The sequence below is a fragment of the Lissotriton vulgaris genome, chromosome 9 (genome assembly GCF_964263255.1).
Source record: "Lissotriton vulgaris chromosome 9, aLisVul1.2, whole genome shotgun sequence".
NCBI lineage: Eukaryota > Metazoa > Chordata > Amphibia > Caudata > Salamandridae > Lissotriton > Lissotriton vulgaris.
The window spans coordinates 939,582,192-939,596,151 of record NC_141697.1 but is presented as its reverse complement, the minus strand read 5'-3'; the positions used below and the strand labels follow the sequence as shown (position 1 = coordinate 939,596,151).

Here is a 13,960-nt window from a genome sequence, read left to right as displayed (position 1 = left end):
CTTGAACAGGGGCAAGCTCTACCTCAAGCCCTTGGAGAAACTCAAAAAAGAAAGTTCAGTCCCGTCCTTTCACTGCCCAAGACGGAAGCAGTCACTGCAGGCCAACACAGCAAAGCGGTATTTTATTTATTTATTTATTTGAAAGTTTTATACAGCGCTGGCTAGACCCAGAGGTATCAGAGCGCTTTACATGAGAACAACTTGCACAAAGTTACATTATTTACCATAGCATCAAATAAAAACATATACAAGTTATCTGGAGCATGAGGGAGGGTGGAGGGCGAGGGTTCGTGACAGGGGTGCAGGAGAAAAACAAATATGTTGGGCTGGAAAGGGGAGTCATCTGCAGGATCACTGAGGGAGAGGGCGGGGGAGGGAAAGGAGACAGTGGAGAGACAAGGAAAATCAATGTCCAATGTCTGGCTGGGTAGGTGACGGCTAAGGGGGTGAAACCAAAGTCAATCTCCTCTATAGCTGCCAATACAGCTCCACCGGGCATCAGCCATGTTGCTCGGGCACTGCTGTCAGTATAACATATAAGGTTTCTGCCAGAGGGCATCATCAAAGTTCCATCAGCCACACCAGGCTCAGGTGGTATTGGGGAACGCTGCCTGACTCAACCTCCAGCTATCCAGTACTCATCTCTCCCCAGCTGGACGCAGGTCACTCGGTGTGAGGAGCACGCAGACTCCGGCCCCCATTTCAGGGGTATGGCAAAACTCTGCAGGCTAGTCTACCAAGAAACTGGCAGTGTAGAGGAAAGAGGAAAGAGTCTCCCAGCCATGGCCACTGCCCTGATTGAAAGCGCCAAGAACAGAGTCACAGGCGCCATCTAGGGACAGCCATCCCTTCCACAAAGATCGCCGTGGAGGGGAAATCAGTAATTCCAATGAAGCGCAACTCCCCATCAGCAGTAAAAGCATCCTCAATAGCCAAAGACAGTCACGAAACAGTTACAATCATATTACTCATAAAACACTCCAAGTTATTAAAGCACAGGCACCATCTTGGGTCAGGCGTTAGCGAGGATGGCCCAGCAACAGATCAATCCCAATAAACAACAGGCCCCGAACACGAAACATTTGTCCAGGCTACAAGACTCCATTGTGCAGGCCCACAGGGGAAAGGTGAGGCGCTCCTCATACCTCACAAGTGGGCGACATCTTAGGGTCAGGCCGCCCAAACAATACTCGCTGGCAACGGCAAGATCACCATTCCATATCTGCGGCAGAACATCAACCGCTCAGCTCCATTCTCAGCTGTAAGCAATCACCGAGCTCCTGCCCAGAGCCGGCAGCTCCAGAAGAGGGGGTAGGCTCTCCTGTTCTGATCAAGCCGCAAGAAGAGAGGACACCCGTTGCTCAGTGTCCTCTCCTCGCATAACGAACAGCGGCCACCGTTCTGGTTGTTTTTAGTGGGGATATCCAGTCTCCGATATCCGTCGCTCTCCCTAACCAGCTGCAGGGTTAAAATTGCTCTCGGAGCAGCAGGTTCGACTTAGGTGCGCCGCCTTGGCAAGGCGTTTTCTTCCAGCAGGGTGCCTATTAGGGTTGCGATAGTAGTGGCTCTTCAATTCGTCACTTAGCTTTGTCACAGTCGGGGACAGATGCTAAGCGGCACTGGAGAATCGCTGTGTTGATGCCAACCAATTCCGAGGGGTGGTGGAGTCGAGAAGGGCCATTTTCTGGGATATTTCGCCCCAGAGGTGATCCCTAGCCTGTAGTTCCTCCTCACAGCTTCTCCAGCTCTTCTTTTTGGCAGTCTTCTTGATCCAAAAGAGTTCTAAAGTTTAGGGGTCTGGGCCCCATTATTTATACCCAAAATCCTTTGATCTCTTTGGCAGGGAGTGTCTGGGCCCAGCCAGAACCAGTTCTGCCTTCTCTGGTGTGACTTCCTGGAAGGAGGTGGAGACTGCATTGTCAGAGGCAGACCAGGCCCTTTGAGGTGCGAGGAAATCTCCTCCCCCTTTCCTAATTGCAGCCCAGGTCTATTCAGCCCTTCCTTGACCCACCTAGACTATCTGGAGCCACTCCTGCTCCCCAGCCTTCTGTCATCCAAAACCCTGACAGGCAATCCACATTCCAGCAGAGGCACACAGGATGACTGAGCAAGAAAACACCTACTTTCTAAAAGTGATATTTTCAAACACATAATGTAAAAATCACCTGCACTAAAAGATGCATCTTTAGATTCTGAGTTCAGGCATACTTAACTTTATTTCCCTACCTTGTTCCCAGGGCCAGTGGTTTCTAAGTTGTTATAAACAAACTTCCCATTTTGTCCTATGGGAAACAGGTAGCCTTGCAATAGGGAAAAACGACATTGGCAGTAATTCACTATCAGGACATGCCACACACACCAGGGCATCTCCTACCTTTCACATACACTGCACCCTGCCCGCAGGGGTACCTTGGCCCTACCTTAGGTGTCACTGACATGTAATAAATGGTAAGGTTGGGCCTGGCAAGTGGGTGCACTTTCCAAGTCGACATGACAGTACTAGACTGCAACAGTACTAGACTGCGCACAGGCTCTGCAATGGCAGGCCAGAATCACATTCATGGGCTGTTTGGGTGGGTGGCACAATCCAGCGCTGCAGCCCATCAACAACATTATTTGATCTACAGGCCCTGGCACACACAGTGCACTTTACTAAGAATTAACACATAAATAAAATATCCAATCATGCAAACACCAATCCATAACACAATTTGCTACAGGGGCACCTGCACTTTACCACTGATCAGCAGTGCGAAAAGTACACAGTAAAGCTACGCCAGAAAAAACAGAGTAAAAAACCGAGAGGTCAGAAAGCAAAAATTCAGGGTAAACATGCCAAAAGATGCCAAGTATAACAGCTTCGCATCATGCTCACAAGTACGAGCAATGGTCAGAGCCCTCTTAAAAATAAAAAAAATTAAACCTCAGTATCTGGAACAAAGGAAAAGCAAAATCTATGCATGCCTGTTGGAACGGAAGACGCGGTCCAAATGTAACCCCGTCCGCAAACACAGACGGTACAGGAAGTCGCAGATAAACTTCCATGTACGCACCAAATCGCGCCCTCCAACTAGTTGCGTGAGTTGTGCTGCGTTACGGAGGGCAGTGACACATCAGTCAGAACATCCTCAAAAGAAGGACCATGGGAATTGTAGTTAAGCTGGCGTCTACACTACCAGCTGTAGTCGGAGCTTACAGTCTAGTATTTAAACAATAAAGGAAGAAAAAACAGATTATTTATATAGTCAGTGGGCCAAAAGGCCATATCAGTGAAGTGAAAAACGAGAAAAAGACTACAACTAAAAAGTCTCCATGAACTCAACAATTTTGTGACTTTTATATGTATGTTGCGATCCAGTCAGGATCTCATGAATGTACTTTGCAAGTGAGTATTTGGATTGGTCATGTCTGCAGTTCTACTATAATAATTGCAAGTGGAAAAGCAGGGAATCTCATCATAGTGAAAACTATGGCTTCACAATACGAACAAGCTGGAAGCTCAAAAGTGTATTGTGCAAAAGAGCACCTTAATGTGACCACGTTGGCAGTACTCCCATTGAATAATGAGTGAATACTACGTGCCCGACAATGAAAATCAGGGGCTCTCATCATTGAGTCCTCGACTATCACTTTTTAGTCTAGAGACCCAACGTTGCTCCTTCTTAAATAAAAATCGTGTTGTGTAAGCAATGGGCTTCAGAATGTCCGGTTTGTCCAAAACTGTCCAAGTCAAGTCATTTGAACCATTTCATGGAAATGTGTCATCAATTTACTAATGGTTTTCTTACAAAAAATTGTACTTTTGTGTTTTGAGATGCATGTTTTGATCTTCCTTGTCGTCCTCCCTACATATCTCAGACCACATGGACAAGTAATAAATTAGATGAAGTTATCAGAATTGCAATTCGTGTGGTAGTTTCCACTGCAGATCTGTCCCTTGAATTAATAGATGTAGTATGTGTCATCTGTGCACAGACATTACAAGAAGCGCATGGAAATGGGCATTTCACAGGTTGGGCAGCCTAAATGGTAGTCTGAATTATGGCAGGCTTAGTGCATGGTCTAGTATGTACGTTTAAAGGCAAACATAGGTTATGGGAATGAATGTGTACCTTTACTTAAGATCTTCCAATTTTTGTTAATGGATTTCTGAATCAAGCTCGATCTATTACTGAATGTGCTCACACATATCAAGCAATCAATGGATTCCTGCTGAGGGCGTTCTTCAAGAAGAGCTTCATGGTTGTTATTTCTAGCGTGTTTCAGCGATTTCCTTATGATAGTCCGTGAGTAATGACGCTCTATAAGTTGATGTTCTAAATTCTGTGCATGGTCTTTGAACTTCTCCATGTCTTTGCAATTACGCCTCAAATGTAAAAATTGACCCAACAGTAAATTTTCCCTCAGCGATTTAGGATGAAAGCTAGTATATGCCAGAAGAGAGTTTTTCGCCGTTGGGTTTTTTATTGAGTACAGTTTTTAAGCCATCAGTTGTGGTATAAATCAGTATGTCTAGGAAAGGTACTTTTTCTCAACTAAAACCACAAGTAAATTTAAGGTAGGTGTTACAATCATTAAGCCACTGATGGAAATACATGAGGCCTTCTTCTGTCCCCCTCCAGATTACCAGTATGTCGTCTATATATCGCCTCCATAGGCGAATATTAGACTGAAAAGGATTCTGAGGTGTCAACACCAAGTCTGACTCAATGGAATGGACATACAGATTCGCTAGACTAGGAGCAAATGTGCTACCCATGGAAGTTCCGGAGATTTGGGGAAATAATTTGTTTTCACATTGAAAGAAATTCTCTTTAATATCAGGTGACGCACACTTCATAATAAATGGAATCGGTGTCCTGAAAACAATGCCCTATGATCTCAATAGGGAATCTATTGTTTTGAGTGTTTGATCGTGAGGGATGCAAGTATATAATAACTTGACGTCAAAAGATACGAAAAAATCTGTGTCTCAGTTGAAATCAACATACTGAAGCACATTAAGGACAGATTTGGTGTCTTGTAGAAAAGTTGGCATGGCCTGCACCAATGGGTGTAGAATTAAATCAACTAATTGGGAGAGAGGCCAAAGTAATGAGTCTATCCCTGAAATTATTGGATGCCCCATTGGAGGTCTCTGGGCTTTATGAATGTTTGGGAGAACATAGAAAAAGGGATAACAGGATTCCTTTTAACCAAAAAAGCAGCTTCTTTGTTAGTGATTCACCCTCGCTTCTGTAACTGATGTAGTTATGGTTTCCATGAGGCTTTTGGTAGGGTCAGCCTTGAGGAGGTGATACGCACTGCTCATTGACAACTGTCTGCGGTTTTCATCTCTATAGGAGGTGGTGTCCATAACAATGATCGCACTGCTTTTATCAGCCGGTTTGATCGTTATGGTAGTGTCAGAGCTGAGATTGAGGAGTGCCCTATGTTCTCTTTTGGACAGATTACAGAAAGAGGATTTTGTCATCAAAAGGCCCAAGTTCACATCCTGCATAACAGCCTTTTCAAAGGTGATAACCTCCGCGGGTATTAGATGTGGAGGCGGCGTAAATGTAGATTTATTACACAAGGTGGTGTTGGTCAGTTGATCTGTTGCCATTATGTTCTGTTTATCAGAGAAGAAAAAATCCTGTTGAATCTTCCAAAAAAACTAAGATAGTTCTTGCTAGATCACAAAAGGATCACCTGCATGTGAGAGCAAAAAACCGAGTCCTATATTGAGTAGGGCCAATTCATCCACACGGAGGTTGTGTTTACTCAGGTTGACAATCAAGTCGTTTCCCTGCTTGTCCCCGGTTGTAGTGTTAACTTGCTCATGCTGGGTGTGGTTAGCGGGACCTGGGTCTGATGTCTCATTCTGCCTCTGGACCTCCCACGTCCCTGCCCTAAAAAAGAAGGGTTGTAAAATGGTTGGGGTGGTTGAAAATGTGCCATTAGGGGTTGTGGTGGTGTAGGACAACCCAGGGGGTAAGAGGCCACCATTGTTGTCAGGATTTCCTCTCCACCTACCACAACCTCTCTTCTTGGTCAGAGGTCTAGTTGTATTACCGATTTCTGGTTCTGAATTACTCGACCACGAACCTACATCTGGTGTTACAGTGACCAGATGCAGAAGAAAAATAGTCAGATCCAAAACTACGTCCTTGTTGACTGAACTCAGGAGATGTGTAGTTGTCTGAGGTATATGGATAGACCTTTTCCCATGAAAATCGTGCAAGATCTTTTTGAAACTTCTTGATTTTAGAAGCTAAAAGACTTTCCTTTAGATATTTAGCTGTTTTATTAGTTTCAGCCATATTTTTCTTAAACAGTGTTGCCGATATAGTTGTTTTAATTTGGCCCTCCCACTAGGATAGCTACTGCAATACGTTTGGCTGTACTAATTATTAAAATAAGCCAATCCCTTGTGCAACACTAGGTTTAGAATGTGGGAGGACAATAATGTTTTACCGGGTGAGTTTGATATGGAAATATGGCAACAGTGAAGGGTACCAAGAGGCAGGCTATGGTGGCACACATTGTGATTAAACTGCATTGGTCTTTTTGGCATAAGTATGAAGGAGGGCCGATAGATCAATGTTATGAAAGGAGGACTTCTATGTCTAGCCATTAGTGAAAAACTGGGGTCATTGTGGGCCGGGGTAGAGGGCGAGTCGAGGGTGAGTCGAGTAGTGGCACACTATGAGTTATGAGGAAGGGATTTTATGGGAAGAAAATAAGTGACCAATGGTATGGGGTAGGTTGAGAGAGGAAAGAGAGATAGGAGGGAGAGAGACAGAGGCAAAGAGAAATAAAGCGTGAAACTAAAAAAACAGTATGGTGAATAGTTATTAGGGAGAACGTGAGGGAGGAATGAGAGAAGGCAGGATGGGTAAAATATGCCCTGTAGAAGGAGTGGAGGAAAAATAGAGGGAGGATAAGAAGAAATATTAAGAAGATATGAGGGCGTAGGGTGAGGCGGTATGAGTTGGGTGAGAGTAGGAGGGAAGGAACTGAGAGAGGAAGAGAAGTGCCAGGAAATTAGAGAGAGGTGTGAGACGCAAGATGAGGAAGAGCGAGAGACAATTGGTAAGGTTAGGGTGAAGGAAAGGGCAGTGTAGTGAGAGGGAGAGGAGGTTGTGGGGTGAGCAGCAGCACAGATGGAGAGGTTGGGCAAGGAAGAACGAGTTGAAAGGAATTTGGTATGAGAAAGAATGGAATTGGCTGAGAAAGTGATGACATGATAAAAGGGAGGGAAGTATGAGAGAGTTAGGTGAGTAGAAAATGAGAGTGTGCTAGAAGATGGTATCTCCATGTCTTTGCCCAGAGAGTTAGGGCTATTTTGGATATGGAATGCAGTTAGATACGTGACACAAAATTCAGACTGGTGTGCTTGTGATGACCCCGGCAGATTTACCTGGCTCACCAGACAGTTTGCCTCTACTATCAATTTCTTAGGTCAGTAGTGATGGTTAGAGAACCCTCTAGTACTTATCTAGAGGGTGGATGTTCCCAGTACTTGTGCTAACAAGAATAAATTCTGGCCAAGAACCTCATTATTATTAATCAAAGGGCCACTGGGGCTTGACTGAGAGGATCTGCCTCCGTTCGTGAATTACGCGGATATCCCTGAGGCTCCAGATCGCTGTGGTTACGTTTGTGTAAATATGTTGATGTCCCTGTAGCTAGCGAGATGGTCTGAATGCTGCCCCCATATATCAGAAATTCTGACTGTAATATGGCCTGAATGTAGAACCTATTCAGCCATATGTGAGTATTTATTTATTAGGTTTTACATGGTTACTAGAAGCATTATGTTTAGAAATTAGGTTTTTGGGGCGTGAGGGCTGAGTTGTCTCACAGGCACAGCCCCACTTTCACAAGGAACGTAGGCAAGTGCATCCTCTCCCATTGTTACCCATACAGATCACCTTCAAATAAGACAAGATAACATACATCATGGGCACCCGCAGTAGGGACGGAGCTAGATATCAGGAAAAAGGAATGACATAACGTTTGATGTACTCAAGAGCCTATTGATTGCTGCAGGAGGAAATTAAAAGAGATAAAATATGGCCATCCAATTTTAGCATAGGCATAATACACTCCCCTAGGGGCATATCAGCAAACAGCAGCGATAATTATCGCTGGGCGCGTTTAGTGTGCAAAATCCTAACTCCGCCTATCGCCCGGTCAGCGCAATATTTACAACGCGCATCGCCGAGGCGATAGAAATCCCGGCAATAGCGGTGATAAGCAGGAAATATCGCAGAATTACCAGCGATATAACAAAGAGTCAGAGTAAACATTGTAAATAGGGAGAAGTGGATTTAGCATTATGATCCACCTCCCATGCAACATATAGCTAAATCTGGAAATTAGCCGGCGTAAGGAACTGGCGATATACCCGGTTAGCGCTACTTCTAATGTCGCTAGACATGTTAGCGATTTCCTAGTTAATAGGGAGTAGCCGTGTTAGCGATTATTCCAGCTGAGTTTCAGTCAGGAACGCCTACCTCGCATCTCATTAGTGATGCGAGGCGCTAAGAAAATGGGCACAAAGGCATGGATTCACACGGTAGTGTGTACATGCTGATAGGGCGATAGAATTATCGCCGCTTTTCGTCCGAAAACGGACACTAATGCGGCGATAATACTACCGCCGTGCCTTGTAGATTTGCCCTCAAGTATGGATTAGCTCCAGCAAGGTGAATGTTACAGTTGATGTAATCACAATACCTAATCCAAGCTTTAATTTTATTGTGAATCAAGGACATGTACGTTTTACCCAAATTTCCATAATCGTATAATATAATTATGTTTTCTGCAGAACACACAAGCATTCAGACTATTGAAGAGTTAACAGGAAAGCTGGAATTCGAAAATATGTTAAACAAAGTCTGTGCATCCCCCCTCAAAGAGGAAGCCCTGTCCCTCTTTGCAGAAGATAACTGCAGCAATCCAGCCACAGCAAAGCCGGAAGCACCAAAAGCAGCAGATGATGATAACATTCTTGAAACGGTCTTGGATTTGGAAGAAGAATATGATTTACTGCCTTCTGTTGGGTGTTAACAGATCTATAATGACCAGTGAGAAGTTTGTGTGTGATTCAAAGAACTACACTAGATATTATTGACTATTCTGGTGGTATATTATTTGGGCAAACGGATGTCAAATCCACGTTCCATACATCGTTTACCTCTTATTGTTTCATTTAGACTTTTATTAATTTAAACTATATTATTTATTTGTTCAGCAGCATTACTGATCTTTTCAAACATTCTGGATACAATGGGCTGTTGCCAACAGTACAATGTCCTTGGCCAGGGCTGTCTCCTATTTAGTATTAAAGTGTCTTTATGATTTAACGCAACATGATACAAGTCCTTCAGTCTGCACATTTTGAACTTTTAATATGGATCCAGTTTGTACTTAGTGTTCGGTTTTACATCATTTCATCAAATAGATCACTCTAATTTGGGACTATGGCAAGAATAGTAGTACTGCAATAAATATGTAAAGCTAAAACAGTTTCATAAATGGGCCATTTACAGCATTTTTCTGACATTTGCCCTTGGTACCTTTATCAAAGACATATTGTAGTGCAAAACAATTTACAGATTGTTGGCTATTTGCCTTTGATCACTTCCAGTGGGTCAGTAGAGATCTAAATGATACCTGTTAGGCCTCTTCTCTGGGTAGTGGGCCATATCAGGGGTGGCTATTGTTGTTTACTACTCCCTTTGCATGCTTCACTCTCTAGGGGTAGGAATGTTGAGCGTCAAAGCTCATTCTCCGAGGTAGTTATAGTCTTGGATCACAGATAAAGTATAACATGTGATGCCCAGATAGTGGAATTAAATTAAATGATCATTTAGACCATAGGGGTTGGCCACCACATCAACTCTGCATGTCTGTTGTATTTAAAGATCCCAGCAGAGGAGAGTTTTTTAAATGTATTTATTGAAGTGGTTCTTTCCTCTTTGGTGGTGCCCTTCAGCAGAAAAGCTGACAGCCTGCTTCCCAGACAGTGGTGGCAAAGGAGACATGTAGCCAATTTTTAAAAATAATTTTTGTAGACAAAGCAGATGGGAATTTTAATTGAAAAGGGAAAATCAAAAATCGATATGCCGGATGCTCTGGGGGAGTATTTGAGAATGTCCTTGCCCATTGCCGCCATGATAAAGCCAGTGGGCAGAGCCCTCACCAGAAGATCTGCTGTAAGTGGGCATTCTGATGCCATGTTCTACCTGCAAATGCCCTGCAGTGAGGGTATTCCAGTGAGTACCTGCCATCAAGGAAAGCACCATCCAATTTTTGGGAGGAGTTCCCCTACCACCGGTCCTAAATCAGGCCCAAGGAAGAAATCAAAGCTGCATTTCATTCCTGGAATTCAGCACACCTTTCTTCCCATCCTACCCTTTCTAAATTTAACTCATTTCATGTTCAAGGCTTTTTTTGCAGCATATAAATCGCCTCTTAACCTTTAAAAGTGTAAGTCTTTTTTATGTGTCTACAAATGCCACAATAGGTTTCTGGATGGCCCTCAAGTTTCAGCAAGCTTTATTTTCCATTTAAATGCAAAGCTTCTTTGTTGACCTTCTCAGCTCTTGATTTGAATGCTTATGTATCGAAACACTAATACAAGAACTAACAGCATGCTAATCAAGACAGAGGTAATCATACTTCAGCACATCAGTGTAATGGGCAACTTCTGGGAATTTAAGGCATTCAAAGTAGCACGCCTGCACAGCTGATCCTGTCAAGGCTTCCCAGGTGTTTTACTAGGAATGTTGTGTGTCATCTTCTGTTTCCTCAGTGCAGGTGTACATACAATCTAAAGTCCCACATTGGGTAAATGAAGCACACTTTGCAAATACATACTTTTTTCCCTCCAAGGGCAGAACATTTTTCTTTATGTATAAACCTTTTTCTCTTATGTTCCCACGAAGTTTGAGGCGTTCCAACCTCACCTCATAGAAGTAAAATCTCTGAACTTTTCTAGGTGGGAAGGGGGTCAAAGAAGATTTTGTGAGTGCCAGTGTACTCATTGTTTGTGGGAGTTCAGAAACTTTGAGGAACACATTTATGGTTTGGCTTGTCACTTTAATATGAATCATTATTGCATTCTCAGGACTTTGGTTACTGAGATGTTCTGTATGAAATTCAGTCAAGTGCTTCATGAGTACCCACGTGACAGGATCTTGGTGTTGTCTTTATTGTCTTCATCTTCTACTAAAGATTTGCACCCAGACCTTTGGATTTAGACCTTTATCATAACACTTGTGGGTGACGTGTGCTGTGCAGAGGAACACCTACTTCACCAACCTCAGTGAACTTGCTGCCTGGCTATACTGGAGATCTTGGGTCTGCATTCACATACTAGGTAACAGTGCAACTTGCAGGTGGCCCTTGTCATTGTGTAATGTTAGTGAGTAACAATTTCAGCCTCCAGATAGAGGGCCAGATGTACAACCATTTTATTTTGCGCCTCGCAATTTGCGACTAAGTGCGAACCGCAAATTGCGAGACGCAAAATAAAATGTACAACAACACTGTTTGCGATTCCCAATGGGGTTGCAAATTGCGAGGCTCATTAATATCAATGAGCCTTTCGCAATTTGCAAGCCCATTTGGAAGGACAGGCCCTCCCAAGGATGGTGGCCTCCTGGGCTCAGCAGACTACCATGTCTGGGACTACTTTGAAATAAAGCTGTTTTTTTTTAAATGCAACGCCTTTTCCTTAAAGGAAAATGGGATGCATTTAAAAAAAAAAAAAAAAAAACATTTTCGTTTAATTTTTTATGGGCAGGCAGTGGTCCCTGGGACCACTGCCTGCCCTTAAAAAATATTTTTGCATGCTTTTGCAGAGGGGACAGGGTCCCCAGGGACCCCTTTCCATTTGTGAATGCATTATCACCTACTTGAAGTAGGTGGTAATTGCAAGTGTTTCGCGATCGCAATTGCGGTCGCAAAACATTAGTACTTTGTTTTGAGACTGGCTATTTGGAAGGGAACACCACTAATGTTCTATGATTACATCTCAAGATGCCAGGCTTGTTATGGCAAAAACAGTGGGTTTGAACAAGATCAATTTTACATGGACATATTTTTGACAAGAACACCCCTGTCCCCTATTGCATGCTTGCCAATTGCCCTTATTTGGCTCTCGTTTATTGGACTAATAGAAATCAGGTTGCTGCTTCAAACAAGAAAAACTTTATAGGTTATTGTTTTGTTAAGCTTTTTTTTCATTATTATTATTTTAGTTTGTTTTGTTTGTTTTCCCAAGATAGCTACAGCAAGTAGGCTACATTCCTCATTGTTCCTGATTGAGACCGGGGAACCCACACTTCCTTGGAAACAGTGGAAAATACTATTTGACTCATACTCGCTCTGAGGGTGAAAAGAATTCACATCTACGAAAACAGAATGGCTTTTTTTCATAACCTAGAGGTAGAGGGACATCATATATAGGCCGGTATACCTGAAATATTGGTCAGTGGAGTGATGGACAGCCAAAAGATAACTATGAAATAATATATGCATAAACTATTATAGTATTAGAATGGTATAATTGTTTGCAAGAGTCCAGGGAAAGCAGGAGCATGAAGGGATTACATAGTGGCTCTTAGAAAGCTTGCCCACCACCTTAAATTTAGAGAGCTCACTGAATCATAGATACGTGACCATTGGTTAGTTGTGTTTGCTTGGTATGCCCTAAGTTGGCAAGGTATGCCCAGACGTTGGTCCCTTCCTCACTTTGCCACTGGATTTAAGCTAGTGTGGCTGATGAGGGCTGTCAGCCTGAAACCGGTCCTAGGATACTTGTTGCACCACAGTATGCATGAGGGAGGGGCATGCAGACATGTGGCGAACAGAGGGCAAGGGGGAGGGAACAGGTAAGATCGGCAAGCTGATCACAGACGGTAATGTGGCATGGGCAGTGGGTGCACAATGGACCATAGAGGGTGGGGGAGGGGCAGAGGCACTCAGGGCCCGATTCACAGAATGAATTTAAGACTAAATCCTAAACTTACTACTATTTGGTATTCACAGAATGCACTTACTACTTTCGGGATTCACAGAGTGAACTTACTACTTTCGGGATTCACAGAATAAATTTACTACTTTCGGTATTCACAGAATAGATTTAAGACTACTAACTTTACGTCTGCACTCGGGCCGGAATTCCGGCCCGGAGGAGGAGTTTCCGGCCCAGAGGCGGAGCTTCTGGCTTGGGGGTGGGGCTTGTGGCCCAGAGGCGGAGCTTTCGGCTTGGAGGCGGAGCTTCCGGCTCGGAGGTGGTGATTTAGCCATGGCTGAAATCTCCACCTCTGGGCCACAAGCTCCGCCTCCGGGCCGGAAGCTCCATGAGGGGAGTGACATTAAGCAGTTTGTCATTGCTCTTATAAACGAATCACTGGGTTCTGAATTCCCAGTGGAGATTTTGGAAAGAGATATTCAGCGAGTTCATAGAGACCCTTTTCGAAAAAACCCACAGAGATCCAAACCAAGGAAGATATTAGTTCATTTTCTCAATTACTCCTTGAAAGAGAAAATTCTAAATATTTCTCTGAAACAAAAATCCCTCAATACTAAAGGTGTCCCCTTCCAAATAAGATCTGATCTATCTAGGTTAACCCTTGATAGACAATGGGAGCTGGGCAAGAGGCTAGAGGATTTTAGGAAGTTGGGTGCGGTGGCGCAGCTCAAGTTTTCTGCTATTCTAAAGATCAAGCACAATAATAAGATGTATAATTTTAGGTCTGTTGTTGCTGCGGATGAACTACTACAGGATTTAGGATACGTTGCTTAGAAGCTGACAGCTCAGTTTACCTTATGTGTTCTTATTGCATCCTTACTTTTTCCATCTTTTCTATCTTCTCTTTTCAATGAGTACTGTTTGTATCGAAATATATATTCAATTAAGAGATGGTCCGTTAAGATTTCTATTACCATTTTAAGCTGCCTG

At 43.5% G+C, this 13,960-nt stretch overlaps 1 protein-coding gene across 1 annotated transcript in view; it reads left to right on the top strand.

Moving 5' to 3' along the window:
- Positions 1 to 9,057, top strand: part of C9H3orf62 (chromosome 9 C3orf62 homolog) — a 159,884-nt gene extending 150,827 nt beyond the window's left edge. Inside the window, exon 3 of the mRNA XM_086936802.1 lies at positions 8,816 to 9,057. Within this exon, the coding sequence (XP_086792928.1) occupies positions 8,816 to 9,057 (242 nt within the window). The remainder of the gene's footprint in view (positions 1 to 8,815) is intronic.
- The last annotated feature ends 4,903 nt before the right edge of the window (positions 9,058 to 13,960 follow it).